Below are 17,242 nucleotides of genomic sequence, written 5' to 3'. Positions count from 1 at the left end.
CATTTATTATTTTTGGCGGGCCAAATTTTATCAGAAGTGGAATGAAGGACTGAAAAGATGGCAGTAAAACAGAAGAGGTTCATGAAAGAAGGAGCAGTTTTAATGACATTTTTGGAAAGCTCTCAGCATAATTAAATAAAATAAATGTGTGCACAAGAATCGGCAAGATCAGAGTGACCCCATTGTTCACTTCGTTCTCTTTTAGAGCAACAACTTCAAACCAACCAACAGCTTGAGCAGATGGCATCCATTTTGCAACACTCCCTTGGACATTCATCCGCCGCAACACCAGAGGTTGCCACTGAAAACCCAACCACTCAGCTACTTCCTCACTCTCATGACATCATATCCCCCAATCCAGAGAAATTCTCAGGTGAAATCGGTAACTTTGGAGGTTTCCTGCTACAATGTTCTCTGGTTTTTAATCGTTCTTCACAATCCTTTCCTGATGATGATGTTAAAATATCCTATATTCTAGGTTTACTCTCTGGGAAAGCTCTTCGCAAGGTTCACAATTTATAACCATTTTGGTTGCTCTTGTAATGAGTTCATTAGTGAGTTCAGACAGACCTTCTTCTCTGAGACTGACCAGACGAGCATAGCACGCCCTCTTTTGGCCTTGAAACAGGGAACTAGGTCTGTATCAGATTTCTCCATTGAGTTCAGAACGTTAGCAACCGCATCAGACTGGGAAGCTTGTGCTGTTAAAGCAACTTTCTTTCAGAATCAGAATCAGAAAAGCTTTATTGCCAAGTACGTTTTTGGACATAAAAGGAATTTGTTTTGGCATAGTCAGTGCAATACAATACAAATTAAACAGTATAAACATATCTACAATATAATATAAATATATGTGCACAGTTTTAAGTGAGTGAGAGTAAATGTAGAGCAGTATAAGATGCAAGAGCAATACAACAGTGCAGGTGATCATTGTGCAAGTAAAGCAGGAGTCCAAGCTGAGCATTAATGTAACGCATAGAGTTACAGGTTACAGGTGTCCTGTCAGCAAAAAGGCGGGGGGGAAGGGAGAGTGTCAGGGTGGTTTCCGGGCTTTGTTAACAAGGCTGGTGGCAGATGGGAAAAAACTGTTCTTGTGACGTGAGGTTTTGGTCCGGATGGACCGCAGCCTCCTGCCAGAGGGGAGAGTCTCAAAGAGTCTGTGACCGGGGTGGGAGGGATCAGCCAGAATCTTCCCTGCCCGCTTCAGGGTCCTGGAGGTGTACAGTTCCTGGAGCGACAGTAGACTGCAGCCAATCACCTTCTCAGCAGACCGAATGACACACTGCAGCCTGCCCTTATCCTTGGCTGTAGCAGCGGCGTGCCAGATGGTGATGGAGGAGGTGAGGATGGACTCAATGATGGCTGTGTAGTGCACCATCATAGTCTTTGGCAGGTTGAATTTCTTCAGCTGCCGCAGGAAGAACATCCTCTGCTGGGCTTTCTTGATGAGGGAGCTGATGTTTGGCTCCCACTTGAGGTCCTGGGAGATGATGGTTCCCAGGAAGCGGAAAGATTCCACAGTGTCAATTGTGGAGTCACAGAGGGTGATGGGGGCAGGTGGGGCTGGGTTCTGCCTGAAGTCCACAACCATCTCCACTGTCTTTAGAGCGTTGAGCTCAAGGTTGTTCTGGCTGCACCAGTCCAACAGATCCCGTCCACCTCCCATCTGTACGCGGACTCGTCACCATCAGAGATGAGTCCGATCAGGGTGGTGTCGTCCGCAAACTTCAGAAGCTTGACAGACTGGTGACTGGAGGTGCAGCTGTTGGTGTACAGGGAGAAGAGCAGAGGAGAGAGAACACAGCCTTGGGGGGAACCGGTGCTGATGGTCAGGGAGTCAGAGACGTGCTTCCCCAGCCTCACGTGCTGCTTCCTGTCAGACAGGAAGTCAGTTATCCACCTGCAGGTGGAGTCGGGCACACTCAGCTGGGAGAGCTTCTCCTGTAGCAGAACTGGGACGATGGTGTTGAAGGCAGAGCTGAAATCCACAAACAGGATCCTGGCATAGGTTCCTGTGGAGTCCAGGTGCCGGAGGATGAAGTGAAGGGCTAGGTTGACTGCATCATCTACAGACTTGTTGGCTCTGTAGGCAAACTGCAGGGGGTCCAGGAGGGGGTCGGTGATGTCTTTTAGGTGTGAGAGCACAAGGCGCTCAAAGGACTTCATCACCACAGAGGTCAGGGCGACGGGTCTGAAGTCATTAAGCCCTGTGGTCCTTGGCTTCTTGAGGACAGGGACGATGGTGGAGGACTTGAAGCAGGCTGGCACATGACATGTCTCTAGTGAGGTGTTAAAAATGTCTGTGAAGACTGGAGACAGCTGATCAGCGCAGTGCGTCAGGCTGGCTGGTGAGACAGAATCCGGACCAGCAGCTTTCCGCGGGTTCTGTCTCCTGAAGAGTTTGTTGACGTCCCTCTCCTGGATGGAAAGAGCCGTCCTCGGCGTGGGTAGGGGGCTGGTGGGGGGGAACTTCAGGGTGGGGGTTGGAGGTGCCAAGGCCCCTCTTGAGGTTGGGGAGGTGGGGGTGGTGGATTGTGGCTGCAGCTGTTGGGGGGCGTCGTGGGGGATGGTTGCAGGACTGTCCCTTTGTCTTTCAAAGCGGCAGTAGAACTCGTTCAGGTCGTTGGCGAGGCGAAGGTCGTTGATGGAGTGGGGGGCTTTTGGCTTGTAGTTGGTGATTTGCTTGAGCCCTTTCCAGAGAGACGCAGAGTCGTTGGCTGAGAACTGGTTTTGGAGCTTCTCAGAGTACAGTCGTTTGGCCTCTTTCACTGCCTTGCCAAACTTGTACTTTGCCTCTCTGTATATGTCTTTGTCCCCACTCCTGAAGGCCTCTTCCTTATCCAGTCTTAACCTTCTGAGTTTAGCTGTGAACCAGGGTTTGTCGTTGTTGTAACTCACCCTGGTGCATGATGGTACACAGCTGTCCTCACAGAAGCTGATGTAGGAAGTCACAGCCTCTGTGTACTCGTCCAGACTGTTGGTAGTAGTCCTGAACACATCCCAGTCTGTACAGCCTAGACACGCCTGGAGATTCTCCACAGCCTCACTGCTCCACTTCCTTGTCGTCCTCACAACAGGTTTGCAGAGCTTTAGTTTCTGCCTGTATGCAGGAATCAGGTGGACCATGATGTGGTCGGATTGGCCCAGTGCAGCACGTGGGACGGCGTGGTAAGCGTCTCTGATGGTGGTGTAACAGTGATCCAGAATGTTGTCCTCTCTGGTCGGACATTTAATAAACTGTCTATATTTGGGGAGTTCGTGGGTGAGATTACCTTTGTTAAAGTCGCCAGCGACGATTACTAAGGAGTCCGGGTTGGTCCGCTCAACACTCAGTATCTGCTCGGCGAGCATGCGCTGTGCGACCTGCACGTTAGCTTGCGGGGGGATGTAAACACCGACCAGGATGAACGAAGCGAACTCACGGGGGAAATAGAAAGGCTTACAGTTTATAATGAAGGCTTCCAGGTCTGGAGAACAGTGCTGCTGAATCACTGTCACGTCGTTGCACCAACCACTGTTGAGGTAAAAACAGATTCCTCCACCTTTCGCTTTGCCGGAGAGTTCCGTGTCTCTGTCCGCTCTGTAGAGCTGGAATCCTGCCAGCTGCAGCGCAGAGTCCGGTATTGATCCACACAGCCACGTCTCCGTGAAGCACAAAACTGCCGATGAATAAAAGTCCCTGTTTTTCCCCAACAGCAGTTGTAGTTCCTCCATTTTGTTGGGAAGTGAGCGCACGTTAGAGAGAGTCACTCAATGAGTCTTTAAAGGATGAACTTGCTCTCATTGATGAACCAAAAATGCTAAATGAGCTAATCAGTTTACCGACCCAAATTGATGGTCGTATGATAGAAAGAAACTACGTGAGAAAAGAACTGTTGTGAGACCCCAGATTCCATCCCGCACACAACTTCAACCCAGATCGCAAAACCAACCATCCACACAACAAAGTAATCAGTCCATCTCAGCACCTGAACCTATGCAAATAGGAAGAACTCGTTTGTCCCCTGAAGAAAGACAGAGACGCCGAGACTCAAACCAATGTTTATATTATATTGGTTTGAAAGTGCGCATGTTTTCATGCGCTCTTTCAGCGCATGAAAACAAAGAAAGCTGGAGGACCTGATAATGTCTCCCCATCATGTCTGAAAGCCTGTGCAAATCAACTTGCACCCATCCCAGTGCCCAAGAAACCCACCATCCTAGGATTAAACATCTTTCCAAAGACCCTAGACTCACTTTACCTGCGACCATCATATTTTCCCAAGACATCCTCAACTTAACAGCTTTAGTCGACTCCAGAAGTGAACAGAATTTAATAGATCAAAACCTGGTAGACCAAGCACAGATAGAGGTTAAACTTCTGCCCACACCTCAGCAAGTAATGGCCATTAATGAAAGGACCCTCCAGAAGGTCACTCATCAAACCAAACCATTGGAACTCATTATTTAAGGTAACCAGAGAGAACGGATTTCTTTCTTTGTGTTTCCCGTTACTCAAACACCACTGTTCCTGGGCTTTCCTTGGCTACAAATCATAACCCTCAACTAAACTGGTCTGATGGTCACGTAAATTCCTAGTCCTCTAAATGTCTCTCCTCTTGCTTACAGTCTGGTGTTTCCCACAAATCGTCCTGTGGAGATCATAGAAGAGGCTGAACCCATCGATCTATCACTCATTTTTCAAGAATATCATGATTTAAGACAAGTCTTCAGCAAAAAAAAAGCTCTGTCTCTGCCCTCCCATCGGCCATATGACTGTGCTATTGAGCTATTACCTGGAGCGCCCCTGCCTGCGAGTCGACTTTACAATATTTCCCGTTCAGATAGAGAAATATATTACAGAGTCACTGGCTGCTGGGATAATCCCTCATTTGTCCTCTCCCCTGGGGGCAGGTTTTCTCTTTGTGGGAAAGAAGGATGGTTCCCTTCGTCCTTGCATCAACTACAGAGGTTTGAACCAAATAACAATTAAGAACAAATATCTACTACCACTAATCGCATCTGCCTTTGAACCTGTTCACGAAGCCACCATATTCACCAAACTGGACCTCCGAAATGCTTATCACCTTGCCTGCATCCGCCAGGGGGAGGAATGGAAAACGGAATTTAAAACCTCTTTAGGTCACTTTGAATATTTGGTGATACCGTTTGGACTCAGTAATGCACCAGCAGTGTTTCAGGCACTGGTAAATGATGAGCTTCGGGACTTTCTTAATGACTTTGTTTTTGTGTACCTTGATAACATCCTCATCTACTCTCGAGACCTCACCGAACACTGTCGTCATGTTCGCCTGGTCCTGCAACGCCTCCTAGAAAACCGACTCTTCGTTAAGGTGGAGAAATACGAGTTCCATCAGCCTTCAGTCACCTTGCTGGGGTTCATCTTGGAGGGTGGGCAGGTTCGGTCCGATCGTGAGAAGATCAAAGCCGTGCTCGACTGGCCCATACCCGACTCACAAAAACAACTCCAGCACTTTTTAGGATTTGCAAACTTCTACAGAAGATTCATCAGGAACTTAAGCCAAACTGCAGTCCCCCTCACAGCACTTACCTCCACCAAGGTTCAATTCAAGTGGACTCCAGAAGCCAATTCAGCCTTCACTACTCTAAAAAACAAGTTATCTCAAGTACCCATTTTAGCCCTTCCAGACCCATCCAAATAGTTGACTTCAGAAGTAGGCGCTTCTGACACCGGTGTAGGTACTGTGCTGTCACAAAGTTCCAAAATTGATTGAAAACTTCACCCCTGTGCCTTTTTCTCCCGCAGATTGTCAGACACTGAGCTAAACTACAATGTTGGGGACCTGGAGCTGCTCGCCATAAAACTGGCCTTGGAAGAGTGGCGTCACTGGCTTGAGGGTCCTGAACAACCCGTGGTAGTATGGACTGACCATAAAAATTTATCGTCTCTCCGGACCACCAAACGCCTAAACTCTCACCAGTCACGCTGGTCTCTATTTTTCTCCCGTTTCAACCTTGGAATCTCATACAGACCCAGTTCCAAGAATTTTAAGCCCAATGCCCTATCCCGCCAGTACTCGCGAGACGATTTTGAAAAACAGCCGGCCCCCATTCTGCCTCCCAGTTGCACAGTGGGAGCTGTCACGTGGGAGATAGAGAACATTGTTTCACAGGCTCAACAAACTGAACCTGACCCCGGCACAGGACCACCCAATCGGGTCTATGTTCCATCCACAGTCAGACCTTGCCTCATTTACTGGTTCCATTCTGCCACGTTTGCAGCACACCCAGAGTCAAGCCGCACCATAGCACTGATCTCCCAGCAGTTTTGATGGCGTGGCATGCACAAAGACGTAAAGAAGTATGTCAAAGCTTGCACTGTTTGTGCTCGAAGCAAACCTTCTCATCAACCCCCAGCTGGCCTTCTGCAACCTCTAGATGTCTCCACACGACCTTGGTCCCATATCGCTCTAGATTTCTCTAGAGGTTGCTGGAGCTGCGGTGTGGAGGAGCACAAGTGCAGCGCATTACTAGTAAAAAGGCAGCAGGCAGTCAACACTTCAGTGTCTGAGTGTTTGCCTTAGTGGTAACTGACTGGCCAAGCTCTAAGTCTTTTGTCTTATAACTTTAAGTTACTTAGCTTCTTAAGAACTCCTTCCAGGTAATCTCCAAGTCCTGGTTCAAGCCGTCAAGCTTCACCACTCTCAACGATCCAAGATTTCAAGTCTCCAAGTTATCCTCGTCGAATCAAGCTCCAGCTGACACCCTCAAGCCTTCTTGGACTCATTGGCCTCCGGAACTGAACCTGGCTCACCCTCTGCCATGCACACCTCTCACCAAGTTCCACCACTGGCAAGCCACCACCAAGAATCAGTGCTGTGCAAGTGAGCTTCACTAACTGGCGATCCCTCAACCTCAGTGGAACAAACCCCCACAATGACCACACTCATCATATTCACCAACAACCACTTACATTGTCCCCAGAGCTCCAGTGCCTCATCCAGACTCCAATCGTCAACCCCCCTGGCAGAACTCCTTAACCTACCAGTAAGCATATCAGCTTAACTTATATTACTTCTCACTTGGAAAATTCAACCAACCATCCTTTCCCTTGCTTCCCCTTGCAGTTGATGCGTTTCCAGTCCCGGTCCACTTCATCCATTTCCTGTAAAACGATAAATTATTTTCTCCAGTCTTTTGAGTGTTTCGACATGTGGGTCAGATCTGTTAAAAAAACCATGATAATGTGTTTTTAAGATCTTATTGTTTGACTAAGTTTTAAATAAATCAACTTTATACAAGTTTCCTTTTTTGAAATGTAAGAAATAAAGACCATGGAACCTCAGGAGTGGACCACTTAGATGAGAGTGTAACATTTAAAAAGGTCATTTACATAGATGAGAAAAGAAGCACAGTTATTTGCCCCATAGTAAATATCTCTTAGTTTAAGAACACATTTTGTCAGCAAAAATTTAGATAAGGTTTTTTTCTAAATACAACAAAATGTGTGATTATCTGCTTCAGCAAATTGTTCTTAATTGATCCTAAACTCTGTTTCTTGACACTTGGGACACAGTTGGCATTCCCAGTTGGATCTGGATCAGGTAAGAACATAATGAGGAACACCCAAAAGTAGTAGGTAATCTTTTTCAAAATCCCACGGTTCAACAGCTAAGGATGTCTATCTTTTTTTTTTGTTTTAAATTAGAAAGTTCTTACACAACTGATGAGGACAGACTCTTTCATTTGCTTCTCGGAATCTGTCTGTATAGTTTGCTACAGTCCCAATTAGCATCAGGTAAAGTGCATAAAATATGCTTGTGTAATGTTTCGTTGAGCTATTAACTGGAGCACCCCTGCCTGCGAGTCGACTTTACAATATTCTCTCGTTCTCCTAGAGAACCGACTCTTCGTTAAGGTGGAGAAATGCGAGTTCCATCAGCCTTCAGTCACCTTGCTGGGGTTCATCTTGGAGGGTGGGCAGGTTCGGTCCGATCGTGAGAAGATCAAAGCCGTGCTCGACTGGCCCATACCCGACTCACAAAAACAACTCCAGCACTTTTTAGGATTTGCAAACTTCTACAGAAGATTCATCAGGAACTTAAGCCAAACTGCAGTCCTCCTCACAGCACTTACCTCCACCAAGGTTCAATTCAAGTGGACTCCAGAAGCCAATTCAGCCTTCACTACTCTAAAAAACAAGTTTCGGTTCGTCGTATTCCGCTTTATCCTGGAGCAGGTCGCAAGAACAGCAGAGTTAGTAGAGATGCCCAGACTTCCCTCTCCCCAGATACCTCCTCCAGCTCCTCCGGGGGAGAGCCCAAGGTGTTCCTAGGCCAGCCAAGAGACATAGTCCCTCCAGCGTGTCCTGGGCCATCCTCTGGGCCTTCTCCCTGTGGGACGTGCCTGGAACACCTCCCCATCCAGGAGGCATCTGGTATAGATGCACGAGCCACCTGAACTGACTCCTCTGTGGAGGGGCAGCAGTTCTACTCCATGCTCCTCCTGGATGACCAAGCTTCTCACCCTATCTCTAAGGGAGTGCCCAGCCATCCTGTGGAGGAAGCTCATTTCAGCCGTTTGTATCCAGCCCCTGGATGGCATGTAATGCTGACTGAAGGATTCATGTCAGCATTACATATTGCCTCCCGCTAAATTCGGCATTTTGTCACGCTCAATGAAGCTCAATAAAAATGCAGTAATTATTTGATTAAATATAATGGCAGACGAACATTAGGCTACAAGTCTTATTTATGAACTTTACCTAATGCTAGCGTTAGCCAGCATTCTATCATAAGCTGGACCATGGCACACAACATATATTGAAAGCTTCAGAGAAGCAAATAAAGCAGAGGCGTTGTTTACATAGCTGCTGAACTTCGGGATTTTGTTAAAATTACTTATCACTCACTGTCTGTAACCTGCTTTCCCCTAGTATGTCAACTCATAGAAGCCTTGACCTGCAGTTTGGGGTGAAGTTTGAATGTGGAAGGGATCAGAGTCTGTCGGTTTAGTTAGCTCTAACCATTAGGGTCACCTGTTGCATCATTTCTCCTAAGGGCCCACCCAGGATGTTCATGCTCTCGATACTCTTTCAACCAAAGACTGAAAACTAAAAGTCTGAGATTCGTAATCATTTGAATAAAAAAAAAACAGGCTTAATTTCAAAAATAAAATATTGCATTGCAATTTAAAAAGTTTTAATCAAACATTTCTTTTAATTGAAATTAGTTTTTGATTAAATTAAAAAAAGATACATTTCGATCCATATGTAGCAGTTTTTTCCTCCCCAGTTTTTATCAGCTGAGCAAGCTGTTTTTCAGCCTGCTCAGTGCAGAATAAAAAGATTTGCACATGTACCTCGTCTAAATTTCCCATAAAACCTATAGAAAGCCACTGTGCTGACAGCCAAGATCTCAGTGAAGTCTGGGTCAATGCAAAATGGATAAAAATGTCTAGAGAGGACTGTCTGATGTTTAGAAATTCCTCTCTAGTGAAACGGAATGGTGGCAGAGAGCAGAATAAACACAGAAAAACATGTAAATCTCGTACATTACTGTTTGTAATATGCACCATGCATGCAGCAAATTCATAAATATAACAAAAGAGCGCAGTACGGGGATGCTTTTCCTCTCAAGCACATGCCTCAGATAACACCATCATTGGGCATTATGGACTCCATGGACTCCATGAAGACTGTAATCTGTGCTGCTGTTTGGTGCATTAGCACCGATAACACTCAGAACTTTCCTGCTCATAACTTAAAGGCAAAATGAAGTGACCCTCTTACTCACAGGAGAACTACAATGCTGAGGTGCTGCATGTGGGCATCCTGACACCTGCCCATCATCTCTCTTCCTTCGGCAACTCCACAGTAGGAGAAAATCCAGCTTTTCTCCAGGAGCTGGGTACTGGAACCCAAGTGTGCAGAAGTCAGTCCAACTATATCTAGTGAATATCAATCAAGGTCTCCAGTCTCCCTAATCTGGGGAAATATGATTTTGGATGTTTGCTGTTTACCAAGATCATCGAACAGTTCTGACCCTTTAGACCAAGAGCAAAATGAGATACTGAACATGATACTGACATGATTCTAATCAATATTTTCTAAGAGGTACAGGTTTGAATTGGATATTATGTTCTATTACTACCTCTTTATTTGCTAGTTGTTGCCTGATTGTCAGAACTCCATTTGCCTTGCTGATCACACATTAATCAGAAAACATGAAGGAGACGGAAGACAACAAAAACCTGCATTTTAGTGAGAGCGGAGTAATTAATAGTTTGGTGAGGAGTGAGATGGCTAAATGTGGAAACAGAAGAAATGATGCAATCTGGTAACCAATTTAATAGAACCTTTTATTATGAATATGGCAACTGCAAGATGGTCAAAACTGGGTTACAGAAAGACAACCATGTAAGTGACATGTTCTTCTGAACAGATGAGAATCGAGTCAACTTAAAAAAAGAACATAGCTATAAAAAATGAAACATGTACATTTTTGATTTGCAGCGTTATTTATGATAAATGAAAATGTAGTTTCAAAATAAGATAAAAATTAGCCAGGCACTCACAGTTAGCATCAGTTTGTCATGAGTTGTTGGCCCCTTTACAAGGGAAACAAAAATATACACAAATATAGAAACCATAATACCATAGTTTTCTGTTTTTTAATATTTTAATTTGTTTGTATTTAGAATTTTATAACACTGTTAACACTGATAATAAGAGACTCCCGCTTTACCGTATTTTAGTTACTTGGCACGAGGTTCCTCATAAAAGAATCTGTTTAATTGTACAAGAAATATTTAAAAACACAGACAGTTTCTTTACATGTAAATGAGATGATTTTTCAATATTTGAAAGTTTTAAACACTATGTATTTGACAGCAGCTGTGATTAAGGTTTTTTAGGGTTTAAAATCACCAGCAAAGTTTTCATTTTTCGACAAAAAACACAAAACAGTAAAACAGCTTGAACCAGCTGTTTGGTTGTGGTTACATTTGGGTGTATTTCCTGGTTTTATTTGTGATATGTCTTCCATTGACCACTTACTAACAATAACATATTTTCAGTATGCTTGTAACATTCCCTTGCCTTTAAATCCATCATAAGTAGAAAATGTTAAACCCAGAGGAGCATGTAAACAAAATGCTCCTGAAATGACAAATCTTAACATTCAGCCATAAACAATGTACCAAATCAAAAAATCCTGGCTGATTTAAATGAAAGTACTGTTGTGTATGTGTAATTTCTTTATTTTTGCTTTATTTGCTGTTTTAAGACTCTTGTAGTGTTAATATCAAGACAATGATTCTCCATAACAAACACAAGACACTACAGATTATTTTTCCAGATATGACGGGGGTCTGCTATACTCCAGCAAACCATCATCTTTCAAAAGGCCTCCATTTTAGCCCCATAATGAACTTTACAGACTTTAAAAAAAAATTAAAAGACAAACAAGGAAATTACAACCATTGGACTAAAAAATAAGAAAAAGCAAAACTGGAACGTTCACAGTAAACGCCTTGGACAAAACTACCAGACATGCAGTTCAGTGTTCCAAAACACCTATAAAAATAGATTTATAGTGAGAAAAGATTTCCTGCTTCTAATATTTATAGAAATTGTTAAAATTGTTTTTTTATTGTCTCTTGAAAGACAATTGTGAATTTCTCCGCATCCCTCGAAACTCTTGTGTAAGTTGGTTCGATCTCCAAAGAGAAATTTTAATGGGAGTTCAAGAGGTTTCGGTGCGAACCATTGAAATACACCCAATGCACAGAATACACCTCCAGGAAGTCTGGGAAAATGTTTCACAGTCAAGGCTTTTATAGTTTTTAATCTTCACCGAGGAGTACATTTAAAATCCGTCAGATTTTTCCTTGACATACTTTATATTAAATTATGTAAATTATATTTTTTTCTAGACAATTTAAATAGTATAAATATTTGTTACATTTTTTGTATGCAAGAGCATGAGACCTGTCCCAGAATTCCTTGGAGGCAAATACATGGCTCCATAAACCTTTGAGCTAGTTAAATATTCTTTTCATCTCTGAGAGAAAAGACAACAAGATAAAGAGGTTTGAATAAGACTACACAACAGCAAAAAGCAACAGTCGAGTGAAAGAGAGAAAGATTAAATAATAAAAATGCAATTTTACAAAGACAAAAAGGAAGCAGCAAAAATTAAATGGTGGACACTGCCATTTTTTTTCTTTTTTGCAAAGGCCACCAAACACGAAATTCCACAACCTCCACTGGTTTCACTAAGACTGCAGATAGAGGGAAACGGAAGAGAAGGAGGAGGAGGCAGAGACTCAGAGTTGTCAGTTTTTGGGATAGAATCCATCCAACAGACAGTTTTTTCCCTCTGAAACCGCTTCCTCTCCTTCCCCACACTAGAGATAGAGCACAGAGAAGACAAAGGACAAAAACAGCTACGGTAGCTCAGTATATACTGCATATAGTCAACACACACGCAGAGAAGTTGCCATGAAAGATGTTTTGACAGCCAGTGACACTAAACACATTGGTAACACGTTTTTACGACTTAATCACAGTGGATAATAAGATGATGGGATGGTAAAGACAGGACTGTCAACTTTCAAAAGATTGACATTGTGATAGCTTATTACAGTTTGATTTATTACTTAGTATGTTTTTTTTTTCTCTTTTTACCAAAAAAGTAGAGGAAAATTACAAATGAGCAATAATCACAGTGCTTTTAAAACACCAAAAGTGTGAACTTCGCATTTCTTTTTTTTGGCAAAGGAGGCTAGAAGAAGGACACAACCAGAGCAAAAACAAAGTTTAACTTTTTTTAAGAAGAGAGATTTTCTCTTTTTTTTGTTCATCTAGACAAAACAAAATCCCACTTTACTCCCCTTGTACATTGATTGTTTGACAGATTGATTGAAAATGCATGTCTTTATTACAATCTCCTTGTTGATATGTTGTTTTTAATCACAGGTTCTGGTGATGAGATGGAAGAGAGTGGATTGCTGAGAAAAATGTTGTGGAGGTGATTCTGGTTTAGGAGAAGGAGAAAACAAACCAAGAAACAGGAAAACAAGATCCTGTCAAGGTTGTCAACATTCATTTTTTAGGTAAGAAATGTTAGGTATTTAGCCTCAGTCTCAATGGGAATTAAAAGTGATTCACTTATCAAATGCACAAAATAAAAAGAACAGAATACAGCTTAAACATCCAGTGACCAACTCCACATTATCATATGCAGCTGCCCCTTGTGTCCTGCTCGATCAGAAGGGGACATGGTGAGGAAGCTGCTGTATTTTGATATTCCTGAAGGTTAGTAATACTTTAAAATGCTCCCTCCTCAATAAAAGGAGTGATAATAAGTCTAACAACAAGCTGGGGGGTCAATTTACAGTACCCACATCAGCCAGCTGAATCTGGGTAACTGGACATTTGCTAGCACCACAAATCTGTAGAATAACCAGATAAAAATGTGGACAGAAAGTTAAGGTCTGATAAGCCAAGTAAAAGGAAGAAATCTTGACAGACTGAGATGAGATTAGATGTAGTGGAGGTTATGTTGGGTGTGAGACCTGTAGGTAAACTCCTCAGATAAACGAGGAAACTTGTAGTAACATTCGATAGTTCACAGGTCATTGCCCGGGTAAAATTGCTTTTTTTCTGTATGTTTGATTCCAAAGTTACATCTGAGCTAGAATATTTCATAAAAAGGAAGAAATAGAGGAGGAAAAAGCATTAATTACTGTCCTCTCAACCAGGAAACATTCGCAAAAACCTTTTGTCAAAAGATTATCTCTGAAACAGCTGCTCTCTCCTCTCAGGTTAAAAACTATTTCTTTTGTCTTGATCACATCAAGAAACACAAGGAAGAGAGGCACAATGCATTTTCTGTGTCACAAATACCTGTAACCAACCTCCTGATAGTATACACAATCAACACAGCATAAAGTTGCAACCCAGACAAGTGATGTAATAAAATGATCCCTTCAGGCTCCAGTGGAATCCTTAGGCAACATGAATTCTCTGTAGGCAAAAAGGAATTCTTTATAGTAAAGATTGTTGCTTTTTTGTTCATCTGTTTTAAGAGAAAAAAGTTGCAGACCACATTAAATGGAAGCAAAGAGAGACTGATGATAGAGAAAACCGATAGAAAAGGGTTGTGTGTTTGATGGTCATCCATGTCTTCCACAAGCTCAGTTGCTCAAAGTGCTAGAGTATGTTTGTCATTCCCTGTCCTTTGTTTCTTCTTGGAAACACAGTGCTGTTCCATCCTGATAAATTCTCTCTTACTATTTTTACTACAGTGTAGTCTTTGAGTTAGATACAGTTGTTGATTCCTAAAACACAGTAATGCGGTCTTGGATGTATTTTATTAGTCCTCCTTTCTTTGCAGAGTTGTCTGTGTAGTCTGGATCCCGTTACTGTATACTGGGAATGGTAGTGTCGAGAAAAGTCCCTCTGCTGTGGTAAAAACATTGGCTGTAGCTGACATCTGGCCTCCCAAGGTGCCATTACCAACTGTGGGTGCTGGGGATCCAACAAATGGGCCTGCAGCTGCTGCAGCAGACATGTTTAGCCTGTGGACATGATGATAGAGCATCTCCATAGGCGTCTTAGGGTCCAGACCAAACCCTGAGCTCTCGACAAAGTTCATGGCAGCATTGGGAAGGAGGTTCCCCTGTGCCATGGCTAGAGTGACATCTGCTGGCGCATACCTTATGGTCCCAGTCGTGTAGACACGTGGAGCTGTGGTGCTGGTAGAAGACAGTGTTCCTGTGACCCGGTGAACCAGCGGAAGGACCACATTACCGGCCTGTAAACGCTGAAGTGCTTCAAGATCACCAGAATACAGCAGTGAAGAAGAGGAGCTTGAAGATGAAGAGGATGATGAGGAAGAATTTGAAGAGGTTGTAGGAGTGCCTTGTTGTTTCTCCCGAGGGGATGCAGAAAGGGGAGGTGAAAGGGGGCCAACAGAGGAAGGGTTGGACGGAGGAGCTAAACTTGTAGCACTGGAAGAAGATGATGAGGCAGGATTTCCATTGTAAGGAGGCTTTCTTAATCCTCCTGCTGCCCCATCAGGCCCAGGAGGAGTGAGGACTGAGTCAGGAATGGCTACCTGTAGAGAACCGCCCTGTGGTGATGGGAAAGTCTCGTGATTCCCTGGAGCAGGAGGCTTCGAGGTCATACTATATGGAGACTCATTTCTGGAAATCTCTCTGTTCGGGGGGTAGTTCCAGATGCTGCTGTCATTGTCAAAGTTTATTGGCTCTACCATTTCTGTTTTTATTTTCAGGACAGAGGATGTAGCCCCTGTGCTGTTTGGGGAGTCAGAGGAAGTTAGAAGCTGTGTGGAAGTGACAGAGGTGGTCCCTGAGGGATTGGCCTGTGGTGTAGAATTGCCTATTGCTACGGGGCTGTGTGGAGTTGGGGACAGACGAAGCCTTCTGCTTCGTGATCCATCCCATTTTTGCACTTTTCTCCTTTTCCGCCTTTTCTGAAGCTTGCTACTAATACCAGCATCATCACATTTTTGTATTCCTCCATCTTCTACTTCATTAACATCCTCATCTTCCTCTGATGAGGACATTTGTGAGCTGTGGAGTTCATCCTCTCCTTCTCCATAGTGCTCTACCTTAATATGAAGCCCTCCCAAATTACCCAGTCCACTGATGGTATTAAGTCCTTCCAATGCTCCCAGTCCAGCTAATCTCCCCAACCTGCTTTCAAGTCCTCCTCCCTCTCCTCGGGCCACTTCCTGCTCCGGCTCCTGTTCTCCATCTGAAGGCTCAAGACTCTCATCGCTGTCCTGACTTTCAGGGTTACTTGAACTGTCTCCATCGTGGTTCTTTATTTCCTCGGATGAGCAATGTGATTGGCCAGGTTGCTGCTGATGCTTGCTGTCTGCTTCTGGATCTTCCCTGTGTTCTGCTTGGTGGCCTGACTTTCCCTCGGACTTTACATTTTCATTGTCTGTTCAAAGAAAAAAAACATGATGCTTAAAATAAGAAACATCAGAAAAACAATTTAAACAAGAAGATGAATATATGTTGATATATCCAGCTACTACAGTGTTGCTTTATCTAGTCCGACTAACTGATGTTTCTAATGTAATAATTTTGTTTTTTATTTGGGCTATATTACTCTGTGGATTCAATGGATCCACCTACAATTCACCTGAAGGTTTAAATCATTAAATATTTTATAAACTGACATAGGTGTTGTACACAACTAATTAAACACATACATTAACAATAACAGTAACAAACAATAAAAACCCTCCTCAGCTCCTTGATTTTATATATAAGGACGCTAATCTATTCCTGAAGGTAACCTTGGAATAGCAATGACATCATATGACAAATTAAATTCTGTTGGTATTTATATTCAAGATAAAGTCCTTTTGCAGAAAAATATATAGAAAACTGAGATCGCTCTTACTACTGCAGTATAAATTTACTTGAAAGGCAGCAGCACAGGGGCACTAATCAGATCTATTGATTATCTGATCATCAAAAAGTGCGAGCACTTCCATTGAGACAAATATATATTTATATCATACTAAAAACCTTTTGTTGCATAAGAGTGAAAAAAAATCTAGGCATTTCCACACATCACCTTGTGCTTCAAAAGTAGGTTTTTGCATCTCACAGCATCACTTTCAATATATGGTTGGGATGAACGTTTTCAGAAGTGGGCTCAAAATGCAACTAATAAAATGTATTTTAGTAAAATAGACGTTTGTCCAAAATCATCAACATTTCAGATCTGCGTTTATTTTATTTCTTCCATTTTGTTTATATCTGTGATTTAGTTCAAGAAAAACTTATTATAGAATAGAATAGAATCATAAATAAAAACAAATAATGTTGGTATTATTGTAAATGCAATAACATCCTTTTTTAAATGTATAAAATAATCCACTGGGATAATTATCTGGACCACAGCCCAGCCAGAACTTTTAAAGGAAGGCTCAGGGGTTCTGATGTGATGGGGGTGGCAGGAGAAGCAGAGAGGAGAGATGCTGCTGTCTGGATGGTGAAGCTCCAATGTCTGAAGAAGTTAAAATTTTGGGCTTTATGATGAAGTATTTATCCCAGCAATGGCAATAATGAGAACAAGGACAATGACATTAGAGTACTAAACCGTGGACTTTTGACCGCAGTGAAGTTAGTTTTAGGTTGGATATTAGACATTCGTGCTCCGCGAATTCAGCGGGTTCTTCCTTCCGTTTGGTCCGATGCAAGTAGTCTGATTACTGGCAGCTGCTTTCTGCCT

The 17,242-nt window shown here is 43.0% G+C and overlaps 1 protein-coding gene across 2 annotated transcripts in view; it reads right to left on the bottom strand.

Moving 5' to 3' along the window:
- Positions 1–10,299: 10,299 nt before the first annotated feature.
- The window catches only part of LOC124855164 (neuronal PAS domain-containing protein 3), a 613,876-nt gene continuing 606,933 nt past the window's right edge, over positions 10,300–17,242 (bottom strand). For both annotated transcript variants that reach the window (XM_047344770.1, XM_047344771.1), the window contains exon 12: positions 10,300–15,937. In XM_047344770.1, coding sequence (XP_047200726.1) covers positions 14,340–15,937 — 1,598 coding nt within the window. In that variant the 3' untranslated portion in view covers positions 10,300–14,339. The remainder of the gene's footprint in view (positions 15,938–17,242) is intronic.

Source organism: Girardinichthys multiradiatus, chromosome 19 (genome assembly GCF_021462225.1).
Source record: "Girardinichthys multiradiatus isolate DD_20200921_A chromosome 19, DD_fGirMul_XY1, whole genome shotgun sequence".
NCBI lineage: Eukaryota > Metazoa > Chordata > Actinopteri > Cyprinodontiformes > Goodeidae > Girardinichthys > Girardinichthys multiradiatus.
Note: the sequence above shows the minus strand (reverse complement) of the source record. Positions and strands in the feature narration are given on the sequence as shown.